This window comes from Diachasmimorpha longicaudata, chromosome 19, assembly GCF_034640455.1.
Source record: "Diachasmimorpha longicaudata isolate KC_UGA_2023 chromosome 19, iyDiaLong2, whole genome shotgun sequence".
Classification (NCBI taxonomy): domain Eukaryota; kingdom Metazoa; phylum Arthropoda; class Insecta; order Hymenoptera; family Braconidae; genus Diachasmimorpha; species Diachasmimorpha longicaudata.
The window spans coordinates 1,420,407-1,436,555 of record NC_087243.1 but is presented as its reverse complement, the minus strand read 5'-3'; the positions used below and the strand labels follow the sequence as shown (position 1 = coordinate 1,436,555).

General features: G+C 40.3%; 2 protein-coding genes across 3 annotated transcripts in view; one reads left to right on the top strand and one right to left on the bottom strand.

Moving 5' to 3' along the window:
• LOC135171195 (uncharacterized) overlaps positions 1 to 16,149 on the top strand; it is a 78,907-nt gene that overhangs the window by 34,468 nt on the left and 28,290 nt on the right. The gene's annotated exons all lie outside the window — the stretch shown is intronic.
• Positions 14,399 to 16,016, bottom strand: LOC135171377 (uncharacterized). The gene is made up of 3 exons (XM_064137861.1): positions 15,732 to 16,016; positions 14,936 to 15,538; positions 14,399 to 14,890 (listed from the first exon to the last, which is right to left on the bottom strand). The coding sequence occupies exons 1-3, from the start codon at positions 16,014 to 16,016 to the stop codon at positions 14,399 to 14,401; spliced, it is 1,380 nt and encodes a 459-aa protein (XP_063993931.1).

The window sequence follows — 16,149 nt, the reverse complement described above, 5'->3', positions numbered from 1 at the left end:
CAGCAAAAATCCTTTGGTATACTGCACATAGACAATAATTAACCAAAAACTCTCTTTAGCAAGATTCGTAATATTTTTAAGAATTTTTCCATTACGCTTTTACTACAAAACAGCGATAATTAGCGACGTAAAATGGAAAATACACTTTAAGGCATCAAACTGTCATTCGAGGTGTAATCTGTGCAAAGATAATCGTACAACTTCACACAGACATCAATTCCCCATAGAAAAGACAGCTGGATGTCTCATGCGTATTTCCAATTTTACGTTGCAAATTATAACTAGTTGATGATAAAAGTGGAATTGAAAAATTCTAAAAAATATGACGAATCTCGCCAAAGAGAGTTTTTTGTTCATTTGTTGCCTATGTGGAGGGCAGTGAAGATTTTTTTGGAGTATACGGTTTCCCTCAAAAAATTGAAAAAACAATGGCGATAACATTCTAAAAATAATACACCCTGGCCTTAATCCTAATAAATCTAACCTGGGACTTTAGGGGCAGCTACTGGAGCGTTTCGCCGTGGAGCAACTTGCTGAAGTAGGTTGTTCTTCCTTAACTTCTTCTTGGTGTAATGGTAGTGTTCATAGAGAAGTCCTCTTGGGTCTATTTTAATTCCATTTTCCATCCGGAATGGAGTATAATAGACGAAAAAGCTTTCATCAATGAACACTTCTGCAATCTGTGTGGCCCAAGTGGTGAACTTAGCAGACGTTATCCTGCAAATAAAATTAATATTTATAATTGCAACTCACAGATAGATTATAATTACCAATACTTAGTAAATAAATACTTGAATTGTCTCAAGTAGGTGATTCCTTCTTGTCGAAAAACGTCCCTGAACTGTCGATCTTTCTCCTGTGCGATGACCAGGCGAGTCAGCAAACATCGAGTATTTTTCGATAGACTTCCATCGTTCCTGTATGCACCTATGATAGTCTTCCCGTCAGTACTGTCAAGCAGTAATTGATAAATTGGCTGTAAGACAAAAAAAAAATTCAGGTTAGAAACAGGACTAAAATTAGTTTTTCAATCAATTCACTTCCTACTCACATTGTTGTTAATACGTGGGTGATTGAAGTATGCAGGATCAGCCTGGAAATAATTTCAAGTCAGAAACAACTAGGATATCCACTTTTTAGATTACCAACGAGAGACTACAAAAAGCATGCGAGAAGAGGATTCAGGAGTCAGTCAAAAATGAAAAGATAATTTTGTATGATTTATGTATACTATCCGTATGGAGAAAGAAAATAAATGTGTGAGTAAAGCCCTTACCATATTGATAACCTTCTGTAAAAGAAAAAACAAATACAAACGATGCACAGGACAAAGAGTGTTGCGATATATGGAGATGAAACCACGTCTTTAACCTAATTAATAACGCAATTTTTCGCCATGCCAATAACCACGTGCTTAGATCTCTTTCATGGCAAAAAAAAAATGACAAAAACAATTGAAGACAGAGAAGAAAACAATAATTATACTTACGTCGAAGTTTATTAGGATTTCACCAATTATTTTGGTAAATAAACCAAAAATTTGCAGCGTCCACTTAATCCTTACACGGTACGCACTGCGAATAACCCACGGTTTTTATGCGTGCATTTTCGGGGGTGCACGGACATTTCCGAGGCCGAAAGGTCGCGAATAAAATCGGAGATAATCGACGGACGCTTACCCGACGGTCGGATGATTTTCTAATGTGCAGCATGGTAAAAAGTGCATGCGCAGCTTAGCAAAAATCGTGTATTTTTCTGTCACATTTTGAATGGATGGAAGAGTAAAAATTCATCTGTCTCACAAGACAAAAAATGAAAGTATCAACTCAATAAAAATTATAGGAAAATTAATAAATAACATTAAAGGATCTTTCATTTTTTGTTTTCCGGGTAACTTTTATTATTTGAAAGGCGTCTAAAATCGATTGACCTGGAATAAATTACCATGCTACTAAATAAAATTTGATAATTGAGACAAGAATTTTTCTTGATGACATTTTAGTTTTTTTTCAATTGTCTTGATAAAATAAACTAGAAAGGAAGAAAGCTACACCATTATTCGGCTAGCATAGTAATTTTTACTTGAATTTTTTCTCCGTGCAGTATCTCGAGTAATTTTGTCCGATTCATATCAGCACAACATCAGTTGAATCATGTTGACGGTGGTGCATTTGCCATAGCGTTTATAGTATCGTTATTATTTAGAGAAAAACCGGAGTATATCAGGTATGATTACTCACTAATGCGTGACCACCTGATCAATATGTTTCAGGCAATGAAGATCACCCAATTTCCTTATACGTCCAATTCCAATCCACCGACATTATTATCGTTACATCTAATTCAGCAAAAAGAATGGAAGGCATATCAAGTCCGTAGCTGTAGGGACAAAAAGGCTTCAAATATTACTGATTGTGTTCGGAGCGTGAGTGCGAAGAATCTATCTTCATCCTTCACATATAGATGAAAAGAGAGTAAATGATTTAAGCGAGTACTCTACATACATTCAATTAGACATGCCATGTAAAGAAATAGGTTCTCAGTCATTGCTGCCTGATGTGGACAGGAATAAAGCTAAAGAGATTGACGGACTGGCAAAACTTGAGCAGCATGATATTTCTCTAAGAGAACATTCGAGCAAAGAAGAACACAGATATCTCACCGATTTGAAGCCAAGAAAAGTTACATTCAATGAAAACTATTGGAAAGTGTCCGAAAAAACCATGAAAAAATTTCAAATTTTATTTATTGTGAAGAAAGGTACTCGTATGGATTGTAAAGCGAAGCTGGAAACAATTCCAACTAAAGTCTGTTCTGAGCAATGCGTAGAAGAATTGACAAAGATAATCAGCCAAATGGAGGGAACTGTTCACGCTGAAAGTAAGCTAGAACCTCAAAGGATAATAAAATGGTGTGTAGAACAACGAAAGAATTACCTGAAGAATTTGAATCATTGGGCGGATACACTTCGAAAAAATGCAGATCATCATCTTACTCAGACGAATGGTAATAAAAAGGGAAATAAAATAGGTGATCTTTGCGGAAAATCCAGGCATACAGCATCGACAGAATCCTTCTTTTCCGAAATGATTTATGTATTTCAAATCCCTAAGAAATTCAAAATTGACATGAATTCGAAGGGACAGGCAATGAATATATTAGCCCTGATGAGAAATAGAAGAAAATATGTACAATGCGTATGCAATGAGTATTATAAAGTACAGCAGAGTGAAAGCTTACGGGGAGATTACCCAAAGTTTCTCGAAACTTTGTCAGCGCAAAAATTCTGTACTTTGAAAGAATTTTTAAAAAGTTGTTTTCCAAAACATTCAGAAGACAAGTTAGGACATTCAGCCCATTGTTACCTTGAACAAAATCCATGTGACTCTTTATTGTCTTCTTTGGAGATGCTATTATCTCACTTTCCAAGCGCGAGAAATCTCAGAAGACTCTTCTATAAACTCGATGAAACATTCAAAAAGGTAGAAGATTTGGATGATGATTTGGATTCAATGAACCTAGCTAAATTGAGACAGATCTCAAATCAGATGAAAAGATCAGGCCAATCCTTTGACCCACGTTCGACAGGGATCGATGATTTAGATGAAGATGAAATACAGTCCAAGCGTAAAAGTGCTTTTCTAGCCCTGAACGAGCGAGGTATGGCTGAATACGCTTGTATGTCGTGTCAAAAACTGCATTCAAAATCTTCAGTTAGAGTGATCAATAGATTACATAGCCCACTCCCATCGGAGTATTGGGAGGACTTACAAAATTTTGTGAAAGAGCATACGTCTTTCTCGAGCGACTATATATGTGATTATTGTTTAGGAAAATTGCGTAAGAATAAATTACCACCATTTTTTATATTGAACCATACTAATGTCGGTGATGTTCCACATGAAATGAAGAATTTGAATGATTACGAGAGAATACTCATCCAGAAAGCGAAGGTATTTCAAGTTATACAAAGAGCGGGAACCATTCTAAAAAGAAACATACGACATTCCATGCGAGTCCAGAAATTGGTGGGTCAAACATTTCACTTACCGTTACCAATTTCAGAAAATTTGGCGAAAATAACTTCAACGACTGATCCGATTAATAAAGATCAGCAACTACACATTTTAATTAGAGGAATCCCTACAAAGCTAAGGTCGTTTGGCAAAACCTAGTCAATCTGGAGAAAATATGCACAGCCCGGAAATGGTTGCAACGTAATAATCCGCTCTATGCAACTATTAAATTGCCTGAATCAGCTCAAAATCAGATGGAATTGTTAATAGCTGATGATGTTGAGTGTCCAATTGAGTCAGGAGAAAGTGATACAAAAGATGATTGTGAAATTCAATCCGACGCTGTAGGTAACGAAGGCGAAGCAGAGGGCAATGCTAAAAATGAAGGTCTTTTCCCCCCAAAAAAAGAATAGCGGAGAACCGAAAGAAAATTCATCAGCAATACACGGAGAAGGTCTTGATGTGATGAATGAGAGAACATCTCACTCTTTCAGTGATGGTAGTCGAAAAAAAAAGAAAGTTGTGTTGAATCACCATCATCCATCGATAAAAAGAGTGCTCATGTATCTCCCATCTTAACTCAAAGTTTGGATCGAACGGCACGTTTTGAACAATGCACAATTTATCCTATGCATGACAAAAGAGTAAATGCTACTGCATGTAATTTATATCAAATGAAAAAAGTACGAGACGTACCACTGAATTATAATATGCAACAGTTAGATTTACTCTGTTTCCCAGATTTATACCCATATGGGCAAAATGGGCAATGGGAAGAACGTAACACCCCTCTTACGGATCAGGAGTATATAAAAATGCGTCTTTGCTCGAGGATAGCACGTTTCCGTTTGAATCACCTGTATTTGTCCTATCTTTTAAATAACACTAATATAACGCAAATCAACGGTGGTGTCGATCACACATGGCACGTGATAAAGCCATGGCAAAACTATACGGCTGGATGGTATCTTGAGGGAATACAAACTGGACATGTGGAAGGGAACATGAATACAATTTTCGAACGGCTCCGTAATTCTGAACAATACTGGCGAAAGCCCCGAAATAAGTTGAAATGCATGGCTAGGCACTATGGGCCTGCTACATGGTTTTTCACAATTAGCCCTGCAGAATGGCATTGGAAACATTTAGTCTTATATCTCCGCAGAATCAATCCGCGGATCCCGTTTCAGTGTCTCGATTCCTTGATATGAAATTCCCCGCTTTACTCGATTTTCTATAATCAGATAGTCATCCTATCGGTCAAATTGAGCATTATCTTTGGCGAAGAGAATATCACAGCCGAGGCATTCAGCATTTCCATTTATTAGTGTGGGTGAAAAACGCATCAATGGTTGCGATTCACTCGAATGAAGAAGTGGCAGAATTTATTATGAAATATGTGACTTGTAAAACGCCTAATCCAAAAATTTTACCGACTTTAAATCGCCGAGTTATCACACATCAAAATCATAAACATAACAGTTATTGCTTACGCACGCGAAAGGAAAAGTCTGAGAAAATAACAAAAAAATATCGGTTTGGTTGTCCTCGCCCTGTAACCGACACGTTCATCCTCCGGGATCATGCCATTTCAATCGCTGGAAGAAAAAAGCTCAAAACCAAGTCGAGATTTTAGGATCTTCCCAGAACCGAAACAGAAATTAACACCAATGATTACAACCCTGCTATTCTCATAGCATGGGAAGGAAATATGGATATCCAGTTCATTGGAGAATCATCATCTCTCTTGACACAATACTGCACGAAATATTCAACGAACCATGAAGTCTCGAAGTCGTCAACAGTTAGAAAAGAAGCATGTACTATTTTTTTTTTATTTGTTCCTTTTATGTTTTTATTTCTTTTATACTATTTAGAACACAAAGGTATACTTAACATATATATGTATGGATATAGTTCGTCACAATATTGTCGAAAATTGGCAGAAGCTAATTGGCTCCAGTCATAAAACTAAACATATATCACCTCAAAATAATTAACATTGGTACAAATAAGGAGAGAACTAAAACTACTTATCTCTAAGAGTGCCCGGTGAGGAAGGAGAATGACTTCTCCTTCCGGACAGTGAACCGGCCTCGTATCCCTTCTACCCATTTTATCGATAGTGGGGTGAGGGATAAGTGGGAATAGGCGTTAGGTCCAGTACCCAATAATTGTGCCTTTCCCTTTGAGGCGCATATTCATTACAAGCAGCGTCAATGAAAACTGTAAGGCAAAAATTATGGAATGTTGGAATGCGTGCTCTCCACAATCGAGAAATCGGAGCTCTTGAAGCGTCCGATATGCTATTACCGATTTCTTTATACGGAACAGACTCTACCGCAACTATTGAATGGTTGGATGTGAGGATGGTCCGGAATCGAAAAGTACAAGTTCACGACGAAATCGCTAAGGTGGACAAACAATCTATAGATATATTTTGTCCATCATTGATTGATGATCATTATCCCAAACGAGTAAAAGAACTCGAGTCTATAAGTCTTTACGAATTTTGCAAGTGGTATGACCTAGTCAGATTAAAACCGAAAGCTAAAGGTGTGGAATAATACACTCTGGATTCTTCGTTATTCTTGAAAAGACGGGAACGAGGTTCTTTAATCAATCAGTGGAGAAACGATATCACTACTGAACCTGAAACATATTTCTTCGCGCTATTACTCCTGTTCAACCCACGGAAAGATACAGACGAGTTGAAAAGAGGCTTTTCGACTTATACTGATGCATTTGAAAATGAAAAAGGCTCTCTGAGAGAGGCTTGTGAATATTCTCAACAAATGGGAGATTTCCAAAGAGGAATAGAATATATTTCCGAGAAAATTCGTAATGAACTGGAAAAATCTAATGAAGAGATAATGCAATCATCGAGCGTACAAGCTGGGAATGATCCAAAGGAAGGCAAAATGGCTATGAAAGAATTCCATGATATTGATGAAAAAGAAACAAAGAGTGTAGATTTGCGTGTAGAATCCATTGGTATTGCAACTTACAATATCAATCGATTGACAATTCATAGATACTTTCGCCTTAGTAATAGAACATGGTGACACCCCAAGATATAAGCAATTATCGGATGATTTATTGAAATTAATGCGTGAACAGATGCGAGACGTCAAGCTCATCATCATCGATGAAATATCAATGGTGTCTCATACTACCTTGATGTACATCAACCAACGACTCATGGAAATATTTGATACATTTGAAAAGACTGATGGATGGTTCGGTGAAAAACATATTCTCGTGTTCGGAGATTTTTTCCAACTACCCCCTGTTCGTCAAGATCCACCATATATGAAAATCCCATTAAATGAAGTCGAACAACGGTTAGGATCTATGTGTAGCGTCAATCTTTGGGTCGATCTATTCAGCTATGATGAACTGACAATCAATATGCCTCAGAAAACAGATAAAGTCTACGGAAATCTTCCATCACGTTTAAGGGTTGGTAGTATGACAGCTGAAGACGTTGCATTATTGGAAACGCAGAAACTTGACTTCAGCTCATCGAAAACTTCGAATCGCATCCATCTTCTAGCTCTATACATAAGAAATTTCCCACCAGACCCAGTGTGTTTACTAGCAACACGTAAACAATGCGAATGTTTGAATACCATAATGTTGGAAGAAATTCAGACAGAAGAGATACTACTTATCTCTGAAAACTCAGTCGACTGTCGCGACTTCCGTCTGAGGAAGAAAGCAATGAAAATTATGGACAAGGCAGAAGAGGACGACCGTTCATCTGCTGGATTAGCGAAAATCATAACTATCAAAATTGGAGCCCGAATAATGTTAAGACGAAACATTGATGTGACCATCGGTTTCGTGAATGGAACAATTGGTGTTGTAACATCTATCACCCAATCCATTGTGAAAGCAAAAGAATACATCAACTCTATCACCATAAAATTGGAATCTGGGCAAGAATATGCAATTGAACGTTCAGAGGTGAAATTTGAAATCATGAACGGTGCATTTATTTCGAGACGACAGTTTCCAATTTATCTGAGCTATGGAATTACAATACATAAGAGGCAGGGTTTGAGTTTACGCAATGCTGTCATGGATATAGGACAAACAATATTCTCTCGCAGTCAAACTTACGTTGCGCTTTCAAGCGTAACTACTCTAAAAGGTGTTCATCTAATCAACTTTGATCCATCTTCTGCCAAGGCATCGATCTCAGCGATTGATGAATATAATAGACTTAAAGCGCAATATAGACCTGCATTGGGACGAATTTCACTGCCCGATAAATACTGGCACAAGGTATGGGATATCCAATGGGCTTTCGAAAGTGGATCCATAGCTGAAACACAATTCCCAAAAACAACGTGGAGTAGTATTCCATCTGTTCACGGCCTATGCAATTATAGTGGCGGGTCTACTTACGCAAATGCAATCATTCAATAGATATTTCACTCCTCAATATTATGCCTAGCATTGTTGCTGACACCTGATGATGAACGTACAGTGATGAATGAACTTCGTCGAGAATATAAAGAAGGGTCGAAAGCATTGAGTGCTGTTACCATTGTTACGTCAAAAATACCAGGGAAACAATGACTCGAATCAATGACGTAACTCTTCCTCCTAATAATTTGCAAGTACTTGAAGAGTCACTTCAAGTTAATAGAGACGGACCAAGAGAATATATTTGAACAAGAATTTAAATCCCAAAAAGAGAGTTTAAAGGAAATAATTTTTATCGAGGTTCTTGATAAGAACCGTAGGAGAAATGTGAAAAATTTAATAAAAACGCAAAACAAAATGTTGTAAACAAAATGACTCTAGAGAGTCTATATTTGAAGAAATCAAAGATTTTTTACTTACAGGTTTGGTTGAAATCCGTTACAATTGTTCGCATTTAACGCTGGATGTTGAAGTATAAAACTGTCACTTAAAGACAGTGTGCAAAAAAATTTTCACACACACACAAGAATTTACCACACTGAATATTGTTTAATACTCATGTTCCAATTATTTCTTGAGGAGTTAAAGGATAAATGTGGACTTGCCACGGAATACAAAACTGACCTCGACTGGGTTCAACTATGCTTAATTGCTCTTACTTAACTGAGGAGGGAAAACACGGGGATGCGGTTTTATAACTTCAATCTGAGGGTGTGTCCTTAGATATGAAGAAAATTACGGGCCCAATCGTTACTAACCTTGGAACCTGATTTGTCTTACTTCCTACTCTAGTCTTGATGCTTCAGGGTTAACTCCAATCCCTCCACATCAGACATTGAAAAATGTGGGCGGACTTTTCCTACCCCATTGTACCAAGGAGAATTCTTTCGGGAGGTCCCATTTTCTCCTTGCACAATTGTAAATACTAAATAGAACATTGAAAAAGAAACTAAAATAAAGGAATTTTATCAAGAAGGTTGTTATCGCTTCCTATTACAAGGTAAATTCTATCAAGAGCTTGGGAAGAAAAGAAACTGAATCTTCCCATTTATTTTTGGGCGAAACTTATTATCAAGGAACCAAAAGAAAATATAGGGCGTGGATGGATGTATATTTAATGTGATAAGGATCCTATTCGAGTCCACAGTCTGCCAACGAATTTCCTCTGATATTTCAACGGAAAAATGATTAGTTAGTTTGCTCATATGAAGTAGGTCCTTATGTGTCCCAAAGTAAACGATGCAACCTGGAGAGCATGATTCCTAGGTTTTGATAACGAGATAAATTTCAAAAGGTGACTTCGTGTAGATAGTACACTCGTATGCAGCCGACTATTACAAATCTTAAGACAAATAATCCAACGTGGGAAACACGGGACAAATGTCTCAAATGTGTATTTTCGACGGATGTTACACCATCATAGGATTAGCTGGTACTCAATTTCGTCAGAATTCGGAGAATTTGGAGGAGGTTCCAGTGATATTGCTGGAGAATTTATGTCCAAAAAGAATCCAATTTCAGAAACATCTGCAACACGAAGTGATGCAACTCAATCGATGTAAAGTATGTGATTATACGAAAACTTATAAAGAGACTCATGTGGTGATAAGTTTATGTTTGGATGGCATGAAAGAACCTGTACCTTTAAATGATTTAATGGAAAACTCGTTGGCGAAATGGCAGGACATCCTTGAATGTTGTGATAATTGTGGGAAAATTACAGAAGTTTGGCGAAAAACGAAGTTTGCTAGTACGAATGGAGGATTGATTATTAAATTGAATATTTTTTCATTCAATAGTAATGTCGTTATATGGTGTCAAAGAGAGCCTAATTACCGATCTTTATCGGTAATCGATTTTACGCTCAACGAATTAAATCATTGTCCTACCGTTACGCGGATCTGTCGGTCTGGTCGATAAAATATGGCGTATGTATAAATACGTGTAATAACGTGCTCGACATATAATCCGATATTATTGTAATAATCTTAAATATATTCATCAATTATTGGAGTGATTGTTTCTGATCACATTATTTCCTAAACCTCCAACAAGTAAGAAGTTTAGACTGAAGACCAGCAAATGGAAGCTGAAAGCCATTCCAACAACTACACTTAATGTTTGTGAGAAGGCGTATTACGTCAATAGTGCTGTTTTACATGGTGAAGTCCAAGGGAACTACCATTGTAGTGATGTTTTGAAAGGTCAAAAGAGTGAGTGGATATATGGTGATGATTTGACCATTGACACAATACGATGGCCAAGGAACTCGAAGGACATTTATATTCTGTTTCTGGAGCAAAGTAAATCCAAATAAGATGTCATATTATCTGGAGTCTTTTTTTATGACATGAGTCGTGTGATACGTAACTCAGTCTGCTAGAATAGATGTTAGAAGTGTACTTCTCTGGGTTTGGAGAAATGATTGAAATCCCATAAAAATCAAAAATATTTTTTGAAAAAAATGGCCAAGTCCACGTTTCAATGCATTGTGTTTTGTACGGTTTCGTTAATTTCACTGGTTTCAAAAAATGCTAAAAATAAAAAAACAGCCAAGCTGGTATAAATACACTGCCTTCTTTACAAAGCCACCACTCTGAATACAACGTTTATGCCAAAAATGACTGATATTTGGTCGAAAGAAAAATGTTCAAAAAAAACGCCGCGACCAACGTACTTGGTGCGGTTTGTCTTATTAACGAGGATTTAGCTTAGGAGGTTCTGTATCCTGAAGCATACTTCAGGATCAGGAACTATATTGCCACAGGAGGTGTTTGGAGATTATGAGATAATATGTGTTTTATTCCAATCAGTTAGAATGACTCCATGGCGTAAACCCAGAGCTGTTCAATAGTGCCACCCTGGAATTAAGGCAATTTTTAACTTATACCATTGGATAATCTGGCATCCACAGATCAATAAATCTGGCACAGTAAGGCAGCAATGATATTTTTGTCCAGGGACACTTCTTGCACCCAATCCTATAATGTAAGACCTATATCTACCGTCAATAGCAGCTCTGAGCTGATGGGGTTTTTTAGAAACCGCGCCAAGTACGTTGGTCGCCGCGTTTTTTGGAATGTTTTTTTTCGATCAAATATCAAGCATTTTTGGCATAAACGTTGTATTCAGAGTGATGGCTTTGTAAAGAAGGCAGTGTATTTATACAAGCTTGGCTTTTTTTAATTTTTAGCATTTTTTGAAATCAGTGAAATTAACGAAACCGTACAAAAAACAGAGCTGTAATGGACCCGAGCGGTTGGGTTCGTGTTTCGGGATTATCACACGCGGATAAAAGATGGAAACAAATATCTTCAATTGATTAACTACTTTTATTCATTATTTCCGAAGATTATTAATAATTAAAGACTCGCTCTGAGACAGAAGGTATCAGGCGAGCATAAATACAAAAGAGGTAACTCTTAATGAAATGAATTCAGATCACTGGCCCAGAGAATACGAATTTACGAGTATTTATTGTCTCGTGGGTTCGTATTTGTTTGTAGAGGGATCTGGTTTGCGTAAGTGGGAGTGAGTGAGGAGGACTGGCGGCGGTGAGAGGTGAGGGGTGAGAAAGTTAGCCAGATGTGGGCACAATAATTCACACGCGGGTTGAGTTATTTTTGAGTCACTTTTATTATAAAAAACGAGTTAAACACTAATACAATTGATTATAAAGAGCGGTCACTGATTTGAGTATAACTATATGATGAGAAGTCCGCGAGTTGAGAAACCGATACTGATTATACGCAGTTGAAGAGCGCAAAAGTTATACACGTGTGGTCGCTAGGAGATCCAAACGTCGAGAGAGTGATTTTCGGAGAGGTCACGGTCGAGAAGGATCTAGATTGATTGACACGTGACCCCTCTGATTGGTTGAAAGGGCGTGTTTCCGGGGTCAATCGTCCGGAAAGTGGCGCCTCGGATAGGCAAAAATGCCAATTGACCCCCTGGCAACAGCGGGTTGTTTTGGCCAGGGGTCGAGCGGTCAAGAGTTCGGGGGGCGCGGGGGACGGGAGGCCAGCGTTTAGCTGGATTTCCAACAGTATTACACCATGCACGGTGACGCGCTGAAGGCCAGATTCAAGGCGTAAACCGCTGACGGTGCGCCCCAGTTATCTACATAAGTTGAATATACGTGGATTTATCCACATATATTCATCGTCTTTAAGTTTACCTTCTTCATGTTTTTAATTCCAAATAATACGTGCTACTTTCGTGTCATCGTATTCTGCGAATTACAAAACTGAAGTGTTCTGGAATTTTGGGGCATAGCAATGCATTGAAACGTGGGCTTGGCCATTTTTTTCAAAATTTATTTTTGATTTTTATGGGATTTCAGCCTACACTACACGTAAAGCGAATATTGTTGTAGACTGCCCGTTTTATTAAGATATACATCTATTTCAAGAGTGGGAATAAATAGATATCGTACCTGAGACGTGAGAATCTTCTTTACCCGAGGTTATGGGAATGATGCGCAGGCACAGAAGGATCGGACTGATGCGCAGGTGGAAGGGAATGAGACAGATGCGCAGGCGCAGAAGAATCGGACTGATGCGCAGGCGCAGAGGAATCGGACGGATGCGCAGGCGCAGAGGAATCGGACGGATGCGCAGGCGCAGAGGAATCGGACCAATGCGCGAGCGCAGAGGAATCGGACCGATGCGCATGCGCAGAGCAGTCGGACTGAAGCGCATGTGCAAGCGGAGCGCATGCGTAGGGCGTGATTTCAGCACGGGAGTACAGCGAGAGATTACAAAGTGTAATTTCAGACTACACTCCACATAAGGTGAATATTGTTGTATACCGCTTGTTTTATTAAGATATACATAGATTTCAAGGGTAGGAATAAATAGATATCGTACCTGATACCTGAAAAAATCGTCTGACGAATCGAATATCGCCGTCCAAATTGCCATAACTATGTGTTTGGAATTATGATTTTTCTTGCGATGGACGTGGTTGGGGGCGGGATTTTTTATGGGGAGAATAATTAGAATCGTATTTGGGTTTTTTGGTTTTTATTACAAAATAAATGAGCAATGGTAATTACCGGTGGATTACAACCGAGAAACCGTTGGTTTAATTGTCCAACCGTTGGGTGAATATAACAATTGGTGAAATGAACCGTGGATTAATTAGCACAAAAAGGACGCTAAGAACTTGGACGTATGGATCGTTCCATGGGAAAACGAAGACAGATGTGACGAGTGGGTCAGCCAGTCTCGTCGGTGACCCGAGGTCAACCGAATTTGGCCGACGAGGCTGATTGCCCTCCGTCTTCAGATTTAAATCTGAACATTCCGCTCGCCTTCGTCATCTTCAGAATGACGAATTGAGTCCGCTGGGAGTTGGTCTGGATGTCCGTTGCCGATGGGTAGGAGACAGAGCTTGTGGATAGGCCTCTGGAGTACTGATGTGGCCGTTTTTAAATCCACAACTCTGATGAGTCCGTCATTGCCAGGATGAACCGCGTGGACCCGTACAAGTGGCCACTTAGACGGTGGGAATCGCTCATCCGAGATGAGAACGGCGGATCCGATGGTGATGTTGGCTCTTGGATATTACCAGTTGGGATTAGAATGGAAACGGTGGATGCATTCTTGCGACCATCGTCGCCAGAAATCTTGCACCCTGTTGGTACTGAATTGCCACCTGTCGAGGCGTGGAATATTTTCCTCGAGCAGTGATGGCTCCGGAACCGTGGTGATGGGTCCGCCGATGAGGAAGTGCCCTGGGGTGAGCACTGAAGTGTCCGCTGGATCGTCCGAGGTAGGTGCAACGAGCCGAGAATTGAGAACTGCCTCGATCTGCACCAGAAGAGTTGTAAGTTCTTCTAGGGACAGAGTTGAGGTCCCAATTGTCCTTTGGAGATGGTGTTTGACGGATTTAACAGGCGCTTCCCATTTTCCGCCGAAATGTGGAGCGCCTGCTGGATGAAAATGCTAGGTTGTTCCGTCTGCTGCTAGAGCAGCCCAAATCTGGTCCGATTCGGCTGAGGCCTGAGCAAATAGTTGGTTCAGGACTCGATTGGCGCCGATGAAATTCAGCCCTCTGTCACTGGTGATAGAGGCTGGGATTCCTCGTCTGCCCGAGAACCGTTTGTAGGCTGCTATAAATTCCTGGGAGGTGTATTCCGTGACCGCTTCGAAATGGATGCCTGAGGTGGAGAAGCAGACGAAGACCGAGATGTAGCCGTTCTGGGCCCGATGGCCCGATCCCTTCCACCGAAGTATATTTAGTGGACCGGCAAAGTCGACTCCAGTGTGGGTGAATGGCCGGGATGGTTGAATACGTGGTGGTGGCAACTGACCCATCAGTTGTTGAGCGAGCTCTCCTCTGTTTCGAACACAGACAACACATTGATGGATGTGTGTTCTCACAGGAGCTCTACCGCCGATGATCCAATACCTTTGCCTGGTGAAGGTCAGGGTGAGCTGGGTTCAGCCGTGATGTTACCGTCAGTGTGCATCTCCGATGACCAGATCCGTGAATCTGGAATGTCGTGGTACTACCGCTGGATGGATCTCCTCAAAGTCCAGGTGAGCATTGTGGAGCCAGCCGCCGATCCATAAGATTTGTTGGTGGTCTAGGTAAGGAGTTAGCCTAGACATTGGAGATGTATTTGGTAATTTTCTGCCACTTACCAGGATCCGGATCTCCTCGTGGAAGTGATGGTGCTGTATCCTTTTTATCCAGAAAAGTCTAGCTTCTTCGACTTCTGCTGGAGTGGCAAACCGTTGATCTGGAACTTCTATCCACCGTAGCCGCCATCCGAGCCGATTAACGAGTGCCGTTACTCTTAGAATTTTGTTGAGATCGTTGTGCCGCTCTAGGAGTTCATTGCCCTCCTGAGGGCCGATGACAACTGGATGTGCTGAGGATGGCTTTTCCCTAAGCGCCGCCGCCGCCGTGGATCCGACCGATGACACTGGCCAATGGATGTGGAGGTAAAACGAGCCATGGTGGCCCATTCCACCATAGTGGATGGTGATGAAGTTGTTCCGGTGATAGCCCCCGTGAGGCACAGTCTGCTGGGTTGTCCGTTCCGCTGATGTGAAGCCATTCTCCGTTAGGTATGGCCTCTTGGATTTTTAGAACACGGTATTGAACGTATTCTTTCCAGCGAGATGGATGAGATTTAATCCATGCTAGAGCCACCGAGGAGTCCGTCCAGAGGAAGATGGTTGGTTAGGTTAGCTCCAGCTGTTTGATGGCGTAGGAGGTGAGCTCTGTCAACAGCCCTGCTGCTGTTAGCTCAAGTCTGGGGATAGTCACTCTCTTAAGTGGGGCGACACGTGTTTTGGCGCACACCAGCGAGATGACTGGAGCCGTACCTGGTTTTTCCGTCCGAAGATAAACAACCGCCCCGATGGCGAGGTTGGAGGCATCCGCAAAGCCGTGGACTTGGATGTTGGAGACCGTGGAGTCAAGTTGGAGCCACCGAGGAACTGCGATGAGGTTGACGTGGCTTAGTTCTTCCCTGAACTCATTCCAGCATCTGATGGTGGACATGGGAAGTGGATCATCCCAACCGACCTTGATGAGCCACAGTTCCTGCATAATAATTTTGGCTCTGATGGTTACCGGAGAGATGAAGCCCAATGGATCAAAAATATGGGCGATTTCCGATAAGATGAGCCGCTTGGTTACTGTTTTGGTGGAGAAGGTCTGTGGTTTAAATTGGAAGTTGTCT